The following is a 15,127-nucleotide window of genomic DNA, read 5'->3' as shown; positions in this document are numbered from 1 at the left end:
CCAGGGAAGGTTTTTAAGTGACACGAAGTTCACCGGGACAGCTAGTTTATAATATATTTATAAAATACTGCGTGTTGTCTGTCAATCGCCTGACAACTATCGGATCCACAGAAAAGCAGGGATCGCGGTGCCTATACACCGTGATCACAACCTGAGTTTTCGACAATCTTTTTGCATCGCACAGTTACAACAGGGTACCTGGTCCATCTTTAATTATAAGTCTTTTATGTTGTTATTATTTTTTTGTCTTTTTTTTTTAGTTTCCCTGGTTTTTTTTTTGTTTTTTTTTGTACCTTGTATCAGCTGTGTAACATGTGTATTTAAGTGTAGTGTGATGTGAATGTGTGTTGAATAAATGTTAATTATTTATTTATTTATACAGGCTGCCTTTTTGCGGCAAAATTTATGCGTTATATAACGTACTAAAGATTTTAGTGGCTGATTTCTGTAATTTCTCGAGCGTGTCAATACCCTTTTCTTTCCTTATGTGTTGTGACTTGTCCATCTTTCCTTATTTGTTTCCGCTTATCCCGGTTGAGATAGACTTTTCGACCACAAATCAAAGGATTGATTTGAAAAGGATTGAAATATCTATTATTGTCGGTTTTACCAATAAATATGCCAATATGCTGTCGATTTTACCAAATAAGAAATTTTGGCAGTAAGCTTGCTTGTATGGAAAAATATCACAAGCTAAAACAGGTTTGATATCCGAATATATATATAATTCGATATATCGAATCAACAAAACTTGGTTGACTGCTGAACCCTAAAACGGAACCCTAATAAGCTGAGTTTTATGTTGTATTGAGTATAAGTTGATAGGATATTAGTTATATAGTTTAACTTTTAAGAGTGACATTGTCTTACAAATAAAACAGTCCATATTTTAGGATGTCCATCAATTCAAAGTATGAAATCCTTTCTCCTTCCTCCCAAAATCCTTTGAAATATCTCTGTTAGCTACCACTTTCGAGATTTTTCGCAAATAAAAATTGTTCGTCTTATCAAAATGAAGCTACTCACAAAAAATTAGCTTGATAGTAATAAAAAAAAATGTTATCAAGATTGTAGCTCTAATAAATTGCAACCAAAACTTGACATCTACACTTTGACACACACACGCATTTGTGCATTACAAATGCGTGTGTCTGTCTGTTATCATGTTTAAAATGCTTAACCGATTTTGCTGAAATTTGGTATAAAGATACTTTGAGTCCCGGGAAAGGACATAGGATAGTTTTCATCCCGGAAAAATGTACGGTTCCGCGCGATAACCGAATTTTGGCGCAACGGATTCTCAAGCGTTATCTAGTTGAAAATCCTGGACATTTTCACCTAAACGCCATAAGACTAGCTTAAAAAAGCAAGCCTCCATTCAAACCAACAGCTCGAACAGCGCAACTGACCCGAAAAGGTAAGCCAGCAGTCACCGCTCATAATATAACTCGAAAATATTTCAGACAGACAGAAGCTCAAAAGAATTGCTCCAAAGCGGACAATAGGCTTATGTATTTGTTGTAAAGAGCCGAATTCCTTTTTTACACTGGCCTAATTACAAAGTAAACAAGCTATTGTTCCCGTGAGGATAAATAAAGCCTTTAGGAGGAACATTTTAATGTTTTTAACATATTTTAAATGGTACTCAATTAGGGACTTCTTAAATTCCCTGAAAGGGTTTCGCTTCGGAGGGCTTAGCATGAAATTGACAACGTACTTTAGTTGCGGAATGAAAATTGTATAAATGTGCTCCCTCACCGTGAGCATTCGCTTGTAATGTAACGTTACAAAGTCGAGCGTTACATCAGTGAGGGAGGAGAGCTGAGCATTACAATGCGCACTTTGTTATGATATCTTGATACAACTTGTAACATCAACTAGCTATGTAATGTTCTAATTCGAATGTTACATTACACGCGAATGCTCTTCAGTCAGGGAGGTGGTATTGTAATGTAATGCACAAAGTCGAATCTTTAGTTATATTACACGTGAATGCTCGTCGGTCACGGAGGTATTTTTGTAATGTAATGCTCAAAAACGAATCTAAAATGTTACGTTACATGTGAATGCTCGTGGTGAGGGAGCACCTTAAGTTTCATCGTAAATATACAATAATTGTCGTTCGACAACTCCCCTTTCGGTCGATTACAAGTATACGAACAAGAACAGAACAAAATCAATTTTATAATGACGTGTCTAAAAACGTTATGTTTTCCTATAGACGATACAGTGCACGCAGTGAAAAGGCTCAAGGAGTATCTTTTATGAATAGATACTTATTTTTCAGCGGCAAAAAATATGTGTTTTTTAAGATCCAATAGCATCGCCGCGCTGAGCGATGTCATAGCAAGCTCACGTCAATGAAGCAATTCTATTGGTTCTCAAAAACACATCTCTGGTGGAAACTCAGCCTAAAGCTATTGCATAGCTTTTATCGCGGCGAACGAAATAAAAAATTAAGTTACGAAAAGCCTAACACCAGGGGACGTTGCCAGACTTCGGCATGGTGTTTGTGCGCGTGCGACTAGACGTATGCGAATTACAATTGCATAATGCTAATAAAAATACTATGAATAACTTAACCGCGGCAGTCTCCGAGTGCCACAAATGTTTTTTTCTTTCAAAATAAGTTACTAAGTTACTTTAACGCACCTCATCGACTTGTATATTATTTAAAACCACATACGCCCACAATACGTCAATACATTTAATATTCAAACCCAAAGGAAGGGGTGAAAAATTGGCCCAACTTCGGAAGCAATATAAACTCACGAATATAAGATGTTTTTTATTTTTTTCCTATTTCGTTTCGTATGGGAATATCGCTTTTAGTTTTTCATGCGAGATAACGGTATTAGTTTTCTTTGGCGATTTATTTCGCTTTTGTAGTAGAATGATGTCCATTATGAATATAAGAGTTTGTGACGGTGAATTGATGGATTTCATTCAATGGTTTATGCCCCGAACAATGAGACAATAACCACTGAACGTATTTTAACTAATTTTGAAGGGCATTTTTGGCTTTATGGCATAAGGACAAATTTTTATCCTAAAAATACATCACCTCTATTTTATGAAATATTTTTATCAAAAAACCTTTCCTGTACAAAAAAACTGTACTAATCTGTCTATTCGATTTTTACCCAAAAAATTGCCCTTTTTTTCTTTCACAGTGAACTCTATTGAAGAAACACTTACACTCCCTAAGGTATTATCATTTAGTTTTGTTACACCTTGTATATTATGTGATGGCATGTGTAAATATGCTTGTTGTTATGCAATGACATTAACACCTCACATACAGATAATTCGTGACACAAAGTAATATTTTATATTTGTATCACAGACTAAAAATATTAACATACAGACGTAATATTTTTAGTCTTACGTCACACAATACGCCTGCGGTTATAACTTATATCCAACAATAATCCTTGGGGACAGGAAAAGCGTGTACAAGGAAGTTACCAGATGATTATTATAATTAATAGCGGTTTACCATATCAATATCAATTTCAATATAAAATTATTAATGAGATCAAGTATATCATATTTTTTCCGAAGCGAATTTCACTCACGTAAAGTTGCTCGATAAATATTATTTCTGGTACTTTTTCATATTTTATTACGTAAAAATTAATACATTTTGTGTGTGAACTCGCACTGTTATAACATTAAGCGAATATTATGATATTATAAAATACTTATAGTATCCTGTAGTAGTAGTTAATTTTTTTACTTATAGATAGTGTTTATATAATATTAATTAATTAAGAGTTGTATTTTTATTGTAACTAAAATATATAAATTATACTTTATAGTATTAAATTCTAACCTGCATACTTTTGGTGCTAAGAAGAAACCTAAATACAAACACAATATACCCTTTTTTAAGTCGAGTTAAGTTTATTTTCTAAACTGTAAAATGATAAATCGGTGTTCTCGGCGTACGTCGCTAGCAGTGCCCGCTAGCATGTATTTCTATGACACAAAACAGAAGTATGAGAATTCAGAGACGATTTTTCAATGCTTTTCTGCAATGTTATTGGTAACCTATGTACAAGATGTAAGAAAACTAAGTGAGAATACTTTAGGGTGTGAATGAGTCCCATTTATAGAGTTAACTATTAAAGTAGCAGCGCTGAAAGAGCAATTTCTTTAAAATTTTGTATGGGGAAACTCGTGGCGCTGAGGTTCTTGCCCTTACAAAGTATAAGAAAATATTTGATTTTTCAGCGCTGCCACTTTCACAGCGAACTTTCTATAACGAATATCATACATACATCCTTAAGTATTATCACTTAATTTTGTTACACTCTGGGGGAGGGGGAGAGGCGTGGTAGGAGTAGAACTAATAGCTACTGCAATTATTAATACTGTTAATGCTAAATTATATACAGTCCACTATATATATATAATATCTGTGGACGCTTTACACCACGTCAGTCTGGCCCCGTGCTAAGTACCTGAAGGACTTGTGCTACGGGTACCAGACAACGGAAATAATTTAAATAATTTTATACTATACATAATACATTCAAGATTGTTATTATATCATACACACATTTAATACGGACATACATGGAGTATGGAGTATCTGTCAGATAAGTTGTGGATAGCCTATCCGGAACTTATCAGGGAGTGGTGAAACAGGCCCTTAGTCTAGCAGTATAATACAAAACATAAGATTCATAAGACTCCGAGTGACGTCACGAAGGGATTACCTGTGGATTGGAGGCTTATGTCCCGTAGGACTCGGATATAGCTATTCATTTAGCTTAAGATTGGTACAGCTTAAAGGCCAAATCCACCTTTGGCTATGCTGGAATCATGATTACCAATGATCGATTGTCAAGCAGGAGTAATCATAGACGAATATTACTCAAAAGCTGATAGCAAATATTTTGTCAGCACCGTACGCGCCGCATAGTTCATAAAATGCGGCGCTGTAATTATTGTCCTTATGGGCCAGGGTGAAAAGGCTGTAAGACTACATCTAATAGTAATTTTAATAGCTCCCACACCGGTTTCGGTGACGGTGGCTGATTTAACTGAAACCAGGCCAGCTACGCAGGAGTAATTTTATAGTGCCCAAGTGTGTGCGCAGTACACAAGAGCACTCTCTATTCCTTTACTCTCATAACCCACTGGGACGGAAGACCGACACGACCGGCGAGAGATGAGGTGCAGGACCGATTTTTACATGCCCATCCGATGCATGGATCATCTTACTTGTCAGACAATCAAGTGATCAGCCTGCACTGTCCTAACCAAACTTGGAAATAACATGTTTCCAACGCGGGAATCAAACCAACGACCTCCGAGTCAAGAGCCGCGCTCTATACCACTAGACCACGGAGCCGAAAAAGACTACTTCTATATAAAAGGTAAAGGAAAGTTTTAAGGTTCAAAATAACTTTTACCCTATCCGCATATCCAAAGGATAAATTATAATGGTGGATAAAATATATTCTAATCAATCGATTCCATATTTCGCCTAATATCCATACCACTATCTATACTAATATTTTAAATGCGAAAGTGTATCTGTCTGTCTGTCTGTCTGTCCTCTTCACGCTTAAACCGCTGAACCGATTTTGCTGAAATTAGGTATGGAGATAGTTTGAGTCCTGGGAAAGGAGTATATAGAAATTGAATACTTTTTATCCCGAAAAACGTACGGTTCCCACGCGATAAACGAATTTTAGTGCAATGGAGTTGCGGGCGTCGTCTAGTATATCATAATTAAGAAAATGCCTCTATCTGTCCTTTTACAATTTCTCGCTCCAAACACTCAACAAATAATGATACTTGCAGTATTCCCTAAGTTGAATAATAACTATTACAAAAAAACCAACCACTTAAATTGGACTTGTATTTCTAGTTGTAGAACACAAACGTAAAAACATACATACAAACATACATACAATTATGTTTGGCACATTTGTTCAGACGCTGATATGGACTAACATATTCGAAAACTGGACAGTTCTGGAATTATATACATACGCGTTCAATTAATAACTTCCTTTTTTAGGGTTGCCTTTTTTAGGGTTGCGTAGCCAAATGGCAAAAATTGGAACCCTTATAGATTCGTCAAGTCTGTCTGTCTGTCCGTCCGTATGTCACAGCCACTTTTCTCCAAAACTATAAGAGCTATACTATTGAAACTTGGTAAGTAATGTAGTCTATGAACCGCTTTAAGATTTTGATACAAAAATGGAAAAATTATCAAAAATTTTAGGGGTCCCCAAAGATACAACTGAAATAGAATTTTTTTTTTCATCTAACCTATGCGTGTGGAATATTTATGGATAGGTCTTCAAAATTCATATTGAGGTTTCTAAAATCATTTTTTTCTAACCTGAATAGTTTCCGAGAGACACTCTTCCAAAGTGGTAAAATGTACCTACCCCCTAAACCCCCTGAAACTTCTAAAGTATGAACTTATAAAACTCTAACATGATAAGTCAAAAAAATATATATGATGTACATTACTACAAAAACTACCAACGAAAATTAGTTCGGACGAGATCTAGCCAGTAGTTTTTTTTATACCGTACGTCTAATAGTGGTAGTAAAGTATAAATGGTAAACCTTAATTTAACTTTCATTGAATCAACTGATTTCATATTTATGAAAATAAATCAAAAACCTCTTAATTTCATAAAAATAAATCTTATTGCTGCTGCGGAACCCTTCATGGGCGAGTCCAACTCGCACTTGGCCGGTTTTAGAAGTTTTACATTGAGTTTCTCTCTGAGCTTTGCGGGTAGCATTATTTTATATTAAAACCACTCATTTGTAAAGCAAAAACCAATAATTACGCAAAATTAAAACAAATATATATTCATCAGCCAAAACGGCGGCCTACATGAGGGAACATTATTCTATTTTTATCCACAAATATTTTAGTTATTTTTCCGCGCCCTAACGCGCGTATTTTTCCGTTACATTTATTCCTAACGCTTATTTTTCATGAATTTATTTTTATACGTTACGTTGTAATATATTCATTGTTATTTCATAATTCATTTTACTGTATGGCTGGAATTACATAATTCTTGGGTATTTTTATGGTATTTTCCCGAATGGTTGAGTTTTTATGTGGTATTTTTATTGGGAAATGTGATTATGAACCACAACACATTTTAACACTACTAAATAATTTTAGATTTTTAACAATAATATTATAATAAATTTTATATCATATACTTATAATATTATGTTCAATGAAAGTGAAATAATTTTTCTAGATGTTGCTCACACTTATTCGATGTTTGGCAGCGCCGAAATAAGTTTATCGCAATGAACCTTACATTTTAGTGCAATAGATGCTTTTTTTTCCTTTTTGAATACTCATAGTGACTATATTTCCCATCACATCTCTCTCCGTAGGACTGCTGGAAGATATTTCCATTAGAGATAAGCAGTACCTGTTATGTCGTTTTTCTTCTGTGTATATTTCATATAAAAATTTGTGTGTGCAATAAAAAGTTAAATAAAAATATATCAAATGCTATTATTAAATTTATTTGATTTATTATTTGATTAAAGATTTTGGATTGAATGTTTCTGAGTAATAGAAAAACCTGTCCACCCTCACAAGCTTTCTGAACTTTATCCTTCTGTTGAGGGTTGATGTTTGCTAAAACAGACGAACAACATTATTCGCTACTTTAAAACTTAAATTTCATTATAATTCACAAAGCAATTAAACTTAAGGCAGGCTTAAACACTCGCGTCTTGACTTTGCCGGCAACTTCACTGAAAACAGGCACAAGACCCAAACTAAATAATACTACTAATTATAATAGTTAATGCTCCCTTAAATCCCATGAAGCAAGAAAATGTTGTTTGCAAAACTGTTATACTAATTTTGATGCGATTTCGCTTATACATTAGAAACAGTTTATAAGCAATAGTAAAAATAATAATTATATAATAACTCCGGTTTCGGTGACGGTGGCCGGTTTCACTGAAACCAGGCCAGGTACACAGGAGTAATTTTATAGTTCCCAAATGTGTGCGCAGTACACAAGAGCACTCTCTATTCCTTTTACTCTCATAACCCAGTGGGACGGAAGACTGACACGACTGGCGAGAGGTTAGACGCAGGCCCGACTTTTTACATGCCCATCCGACGCATGGATCATCTTACTTGTCAGACAATCAGGTGATCAGCCTGCATTGTCCTAACCAAACTTGTAAATAACATATTTCCAACGCGGGATTCGAATCCACGACCGAGTCAAGAGCCATGCTCTGAACCACTGGACCACGGAGGCGAATCGTAACAATATGTATTGTTCCTGTAGTATTACTATGTATAAAATGGGCTATATCCATCAACAAACAAGTTCTAAGCAGAAAAAAACTGATTAGTAATTTTTTCCCAAGTTTGACTGGTAAAACTTGGTAAAGTTTATTCATATAGAAACTCTGTAGCGTTCAGATAAATATTTTTAAACCACATACGTTTTATATCAATTCAAAAACGACCTCTGTGGCTCAGTGGTGAGCGCGTTGGTAGCTCAGGCCGGGAGTCGCGGGTTCGAATCCCGCCGACGGAACAAAAAGTTTTCAAAGTCATGGACGTGTATTAAATATATGTATCATATAATAAAAATCTTAAATATATGTATAGTATAAAAGTATTAAATATATTTCCGTTGTCTGGTATCTGTAACACAAGTCCTTTAGGTACTTATCACGGGGCCAGACTGAAGTGGTGTGGAAAAAAATATCTTTGTTACATTATATTTGAATTTAGCATGCGCATATAGTTTTGTTTGCAAAAAAATGGTTTACGCTTTTTATGAATGAAAATGGTTTTTCTTTTTTGGGAAGCACGAAAAAACTATTTAGCTCATTTAATAGCGTAAAAGAACTGTTTTGTTGTAAAAGCCACGAGTAACAAATGCTACGGCATCGCAGACTATGCTTTGGTGTCGTAGACAAGTGCTACGGTGTCGTAGACAAGTGCTACGGCGTCGTAGACAAGTGCTACGGTGTCGTAGACAAGTGCTACGGTGTCGTAGACAAGTGCTACGGCGTCGTAGACAAGTGCTACGGCGTCGTAGACAAGTGCTACGGTGTCGTAGCGGAAGTGCTACGACCTCGTAGCACTTCTACGAAATTTTATTCTAATTGAAATGTTTAAAGGAACCCTCTATGTTTATGGCAACAATAATTTATTTGTTATATTATAATTTTTAAAAGATATTTAATCCTTTTTTGTTACATTACAACAACAAGCAGCAACAAGTAGCAAGTTAAGATACTTACTGTATTAAATAGGAAAATTTGTGAATAGCTTTCTTGTCTTGATATTATAAGATTCTTTCCCATTATAGAATTTTGTATATAACTCATTATGGCCTAGCAAAGAAAAGATTCAGATAGATATATTTATCGAAGAAATTTCGTCATTATATATAAATATAGCATGGTCCCAGAACCGTACATTTTTCCGCGTTTAAAAGTAGAATGAGTATATTCCTGCAATATTTTTGACAACTTTCATAGAAATTGAACATCGAGTAGTTTCAGATGATTTTCGATGATTATTTTGATTAAATCGAACCCTACTATTTTAAAATCCTTTTAAAAATAAATATTATGTTTTATGTTGAGGTATAGTAAAAAAAAATATCTCGTTCATATAACACAATATAATAGTATTTTGATATTAACGTTTTTAATACTTACTAGAACAATATTTAATGACGCTTTAACTCCGTTGCGCCAAAATTAGTTTATCGCGCGGGAACTGTACATTTTTCCGGGATAAAAACTATCCTATGTCCGTTCTCGGGACTCACGGTATCTTCATGCCAAATTTCAGCAAAATTGGTTCAGCGGTTTGAGCGTGAAGAGGTAACAGACAGACAGACAGACAGACGGACAGACAGGCACACTTTCGCATTTATAATATTAGTATGGATTTAAAAGCTTTAATGAAAACTTACAATTGTGTATTCATGTTGTATAGATTAAATTATTTATATTGTAAATTTTATTTTTTTAAAGACAAATTTTCCACTTTTTTAATAAAAAGTGGCCCCGTGCGAGTTTCTTACGCCGGTTCTTCTCGCCGGGTTAGTTCCCGAACCGGTGGTAGGCAACATGTAGTTCAACGTTCTGAAAACATTTGATTCAAATTTATTCAGAAATAAAACAATTTTTATTTTATTTTTATTTTAACTTTCAAGTATTCACTCAAGTGTTCTGTTAAATTTTACGTTAACTTAAGTTTTCTTGATGTGGCAAACATCAAGACTGTTTTGCTATACCCAATTACTTAAAAGGAAGGGTAATGTTTATTATTACGTAAGTTTGTTTCAACTTGCGTCAAAAACCACGATTTTTATGAATGAAGTGTCATTAGATAGTACAAGGGCTGGGTAATACAATACAATATAATAAAAATATACAATATAAATATAAAATATACTGTATACAATCTTTCATGGTTTATTTGGTACAACTCCAATTTTTCAACCCCAAATTAGGTAGTTATTTCGTATAGCACCGTCCAAATTCGTTAACTTTCTCCTCATCATACTTTTGACTCAAACAACTTTTCTTAACCTCAACTTAGTTTTTTGAATAATATTGTCCCTGGATCAATTTTTTTTAATCCCAACTTAGTTCTTTCGCATAACACCATCTCAATAAAGGGACAGTGTCATGCGAAAGAACTAAATTGAGATTGAAAAAATTAGCAGATAGGACGATGCTATTAAAAAAAACTAAGTTGAGGTAGAAAAAAGTTGGTAATATAACTGAGTCAAGGGTCTCATTCTCCTTTTTCTTACCTGTCCATGATTGATGAAGCCGTGTCTGTGCGCCAGCTCATCCGCTTTCCCGTCAGGGACATGCAGCGCGAACTGATCATGGTACAGCGGCACACACAAGTCCAGCACTGTCAACAGAACCACCAACGCGAGCATACCGGCATAGCGGTACACCGGACTCAAACCGGACTTAAACCGGACTCGAACCGGACATACTACGTCGCTTGATGGATTTAAACACTGTGGGATATGCGAGATCTACGCGAACTGGAATCAAACCGGACCTAAATCGGACTCGAACCGGACATACTTTAAAAGATAACAATGATACAAACACTGGAAAAATCGCGAGTAGCTAATAATTTTAAGCGAACGTTTTCTAACTTGTATCTAGCTAACCGATCGTACCACGAGATCGCAACAAGAATCGTTACGTTACGTAATTTCGTGTGCTGAGGCGTGCGGCCCCAAGCTCGCTCGCGGCCCGACTGATTCGCGTGATCACCACTGACTTTGTTAGCGCATGCGCCCTCCTTCCCGCCCTTTTAATTGGAGAGGCCTCTACCTGTCTATTGTTAGGCAAATTGATGATCGAGAGTTTCTTATGTCTCTTGACATTGTGTGTCGAGAATGGAATGTATGTACCGCGATTATTCTTCAGCTTTTTATGAACGAAACAAAAGAATACAATGATAGAATTATGTACCAGCAGAGAAATGTTACCCACGTTACTTTTTCGGGCTAACAAGCTCAGCCGATTGGTAATGACTAATGAGATATGACTGACATAGGCTCGACTTAAGCCGAACCAATATTATAGATCCACTTATAAATATGTTAGCAAGTTTCTCTGATAGTGAATACTGACCGCGTTTAAATGTTAACTCTCATGGTCAGTTAACAGTGCAATGCGACGAGAAAAATTATATTTTTAAAGAGCTATTCAAAATCAAATATTATTCACCACACAAGAAGATATTGAATTAACATTGCGTTTTTGGGCTGCCTAATTGTGCCTATATCGACTATTCTGAGATCAACAAGACTGCCTGAAGCCTGAAGAGTCTGAAGCAGCTCCACATCATAGACAAAATAATTCTAAAACTGATGTTCAGTCAATTGTTAGGTGGCTTTTTAATTTTAATGAAATTTTCTATTCCGGATCGTCTTTGGCTTAACAGCCGATATGTTTATTTAATGCAAGATATTATGTATATGGATACGTATTATGTAAGCGGTATATACCCATGATTGATCACAGGCATTTATTACAGAAATCATAATATATAAGTAGCCTATGTGTATATAAGCTACTTTATATATATATACATAATTATACTTTATCAATATTTAAAGTAAGATTTTAGTGCACAAAAATAACATTTATAAAAAACTTGCTAAGTTTACGAAACTAAATTGCAAAACTTAACATTTTAAACTCAACATTTTGAGCCAAATGGAGTTCAAATATCAGTTAAAACACTCTGAAAGCTCATGAAATATAAATACCCTTTTTCACGAGACTCAAAATTTGTTGCGAACACTTTAAATAAGTAATACTCAACAACTAACTGACTGTGTGCGCCATCTATGTGGTGGAAACTGAATCTACGATTGTAGACCTTCGCTGGTATTTTTACACTGTTACATTTCTTTTTGCTCTCTGTTATTATATTAATTCTAAATGTTGGCTACAATTATTTTCTTCACAAACAATAATTTTGTTACTTATCACACCAGCTTATCGTAAATTTTTTCGAGATATAAACTATCTGTGGTCGTATTCCGAGACTCAAAGAATAATTATTTAACTATCTAAATCGTTTTAACGTTTGAGGCGTTAAGGTTTTACAGATGGACATACTTTTTGATGGATGGATTAATTCTAATATTCGTAATCATTTAAAAGTTATTTTTAACTTAATCTTTAATGCTTGCGTTTGTTTATTTAAATTTTAGCAAAGCTTTAATCCTTCGATCGCGGATTCTTGGAAATCTATTATTTACACAGGGGTTGATAGGTTAAAAAATTGAAATATTTTATAATGTGTTGAGAATAACATCATGTTATCATCAACTATACTCTAACATAAATAATAAACTTTGGACTTGAAATGCAATGCGTATACTACGTTTTGCTAAACTGTGTTTAAATTATGTTACAATTTCCGTCACTCGATTACGTTCAGTCCTTTTTATTATATTAAAAAAGGTTATGTAAGTAATTGGTTTCAAACACTATGCATATTATACAATTATGTTTAAACTATGTTAAAATTATGTTGTAAGTTTTATCACTTGAGTGACATCGCTGTTACGTGACTGGGATAATTAACGGCAGTTTGATAGTTCACTCAACACTAATAGCTCAATTACTTTAAACTTTGCCGTTAAAATTTATAGTTAAATTATGTGACGGGGAAAAGATTTTTTGTGTTAAGTTTACGATCTATTTAACCGACTTCAAACAAAAGGAGGTCGCGCGCTATATTTCCAGAATTGCGCAATTTTCGTATATGTAAGTCTTAGATATCAGTCTCTGAACAAATATGCCAAGTTTCAAGTGTATGTATGTAAGTATGTATGCATGTATGTTTTTTATGTTTGTGTTCGGATATCTCTGGAATTACAATTTCGATTTTAATAATTATTTTTTTCTTGTACTAGGTATTGTTTAATTTAGGGAATTGTGCAAGTTTCATCAAAATCGGTTCAGCAGTTTTGGAGATAGGAAGTTTTAATTCTCAATTACGTACAATTATTTTGAAGTCGGTTTTACCTTTTTAAAATACAGTTCTTTTTATCAATAAGTAGATGAAGCTCGCAACTCCCTTGCTCAAAAATGTGTTTATCGCGCGAGAACCGTACATTTTTCCGGTATGAAAAGTATCCTATGTCGTATCATACTTGAGTTCCAGCTCAAGTACCGCCACACCAAATTTCATAAAAATCGATCCAGCGTCTTAAGCGTGGTGAGGTAACAGACAGACACACTTTCAGATTTATATAATTAGTATGGATAATCCGTATGAATCCGAGGAGGTGACAGACAGACTAATAGACACACTTTCACATTACTTTTTGATTTCTGAACCGGCAAACGTTGTGGTATTTGGTTTGCTACAACGTTATTTCGCGTGTATCAAATAGATTAAGCACACACCATTTCAATAAAATAGGTCCAGCCGTTTTAAAGGAGTTTGGCAAGATTTAAAGGAGTTTATACGTGGGAGAGCCATGCTTCGGCACGAATGGACCGGCTCGACCGCAGAAATACCACGTTCTCACAGAAAACCGGCGTGAAACAGCGCTTGCGCTGTGTTTTGCCGAGTGAGTGAGTTTACCGGAGACCCAATCCCCTACCCTGTTCCCTTCCCTACCCTCCCCTATTCCCTTCCCATCCCATCTTTACCCTCCCCTATTACCCTGTTCCCTCTTAAAAGGCCGGCAACGCACCTGCAGCTCTTCTGATGCTGCGAGTGTCCATGGGCGACGGAAGTTGCTTTCCATCAGGTGACCCGTTTCATAAAAAAAAAAGAAAAAAGAATTATACTGAGATCCGAGAGTTAAGAATATAAGAATACAAGTAAGAATATAATAATACTAGATAACACCCGCACTGGTAGAGTTGTGGTAGGTTCTATCGTACCTGCAACTCTGCCTTAAGCGAGGAGTGGAGCACCATGGGGTTTTAGTGGGTAGCGGGAGTCCCACATAGCCCGACTGATATCCCCGATTTGCCGGGGATGCGTAAAGCATTTCCCAATGTTAAAAAAAAACACCCGCAACTCTGTTGCGCCAAAATTAATTTGTTACTCAAGAACACATAAATTTTCCGGGATAAAAGTATCATATTATATCCTTTCGCGGGATTTACTCGTAAAGTATCTCCATACCAAATTTCAACAAAATCGGTTCAGCGGTTTAGGCGTGAAGATGTAACAGACAGACAAACAGACGGACAAACATATTTGAGCATTTATTAAATTATTATGGATTCTACTCACATTTCCAAGAATTAATTAACAATAGAAAGTTATCTTTATAAATGGTAGGATCTTCGAGCTATTTCCAAGAATTACTTGCTCCAAGAAATAAATAGGCTCACGATGTATCTAAAAGTCTTTTAACACCGTCCTTTGATAGTATAATAACTAGCTATTTGACCGAGATTTTTTTTTATGAAATAAGGGGGCAAACGAGCAAACGGGTCACCTGATGGAAAGCAACTTCCGTCGCCCACGCAGCATCAGAAGAGTTGCAAGTTGCCGGCCTTTTAAGAGGGAATAGGGTAGGGGAGGGGAGGGTAGGGAAGGGAAGGGAATAGG

General features: G+C 35.3%; 1 protein-coding gene across 1 annotated transcript in view; it reads right to left on the bottom strand.

The window, feature by feature from the left end:
• The window catches only part of LOC121734273 (furin-like protease 2), a 46,027-nt gene extending 34,757 nt beyond the window's left edge, over positions 1–11,270 (bottom strand). The window contains exon 1 of the mRNA XM_042124766.1: positions 10,821–11,270. Coding sequence (XP_041980700.1) covers positions 10,821–10,955 — 135 coding nt within the window. The 5' untranslated portion in view covers positions 10,956–11,270. The remainder of the gene's footprint in view (positions 1–10,820) is intronic.
• Positions 11,271–15,127: the final 3,857 nt, after the last annotated feature.

This window comes from Aricia agestis, chromosome 15 (assembly GCF_905147365.1).
Source record: "Aricia agestis chromosome 15, ilAriAges1.1, whole genome shotgun sequence".
In the NCBI taxonomy this organism is placed as follows: domain Eukaryota; kingdom Metazoa; phylum Arthropoda; class Insecta; order Lepidoptera; family Lycaenidae; genus Aricia; species Aricia agestis.
Note: the sequence above shows the minus strand (reverse complement) of the source record. Positions and strands in the feature narration are given on the sequence as shown.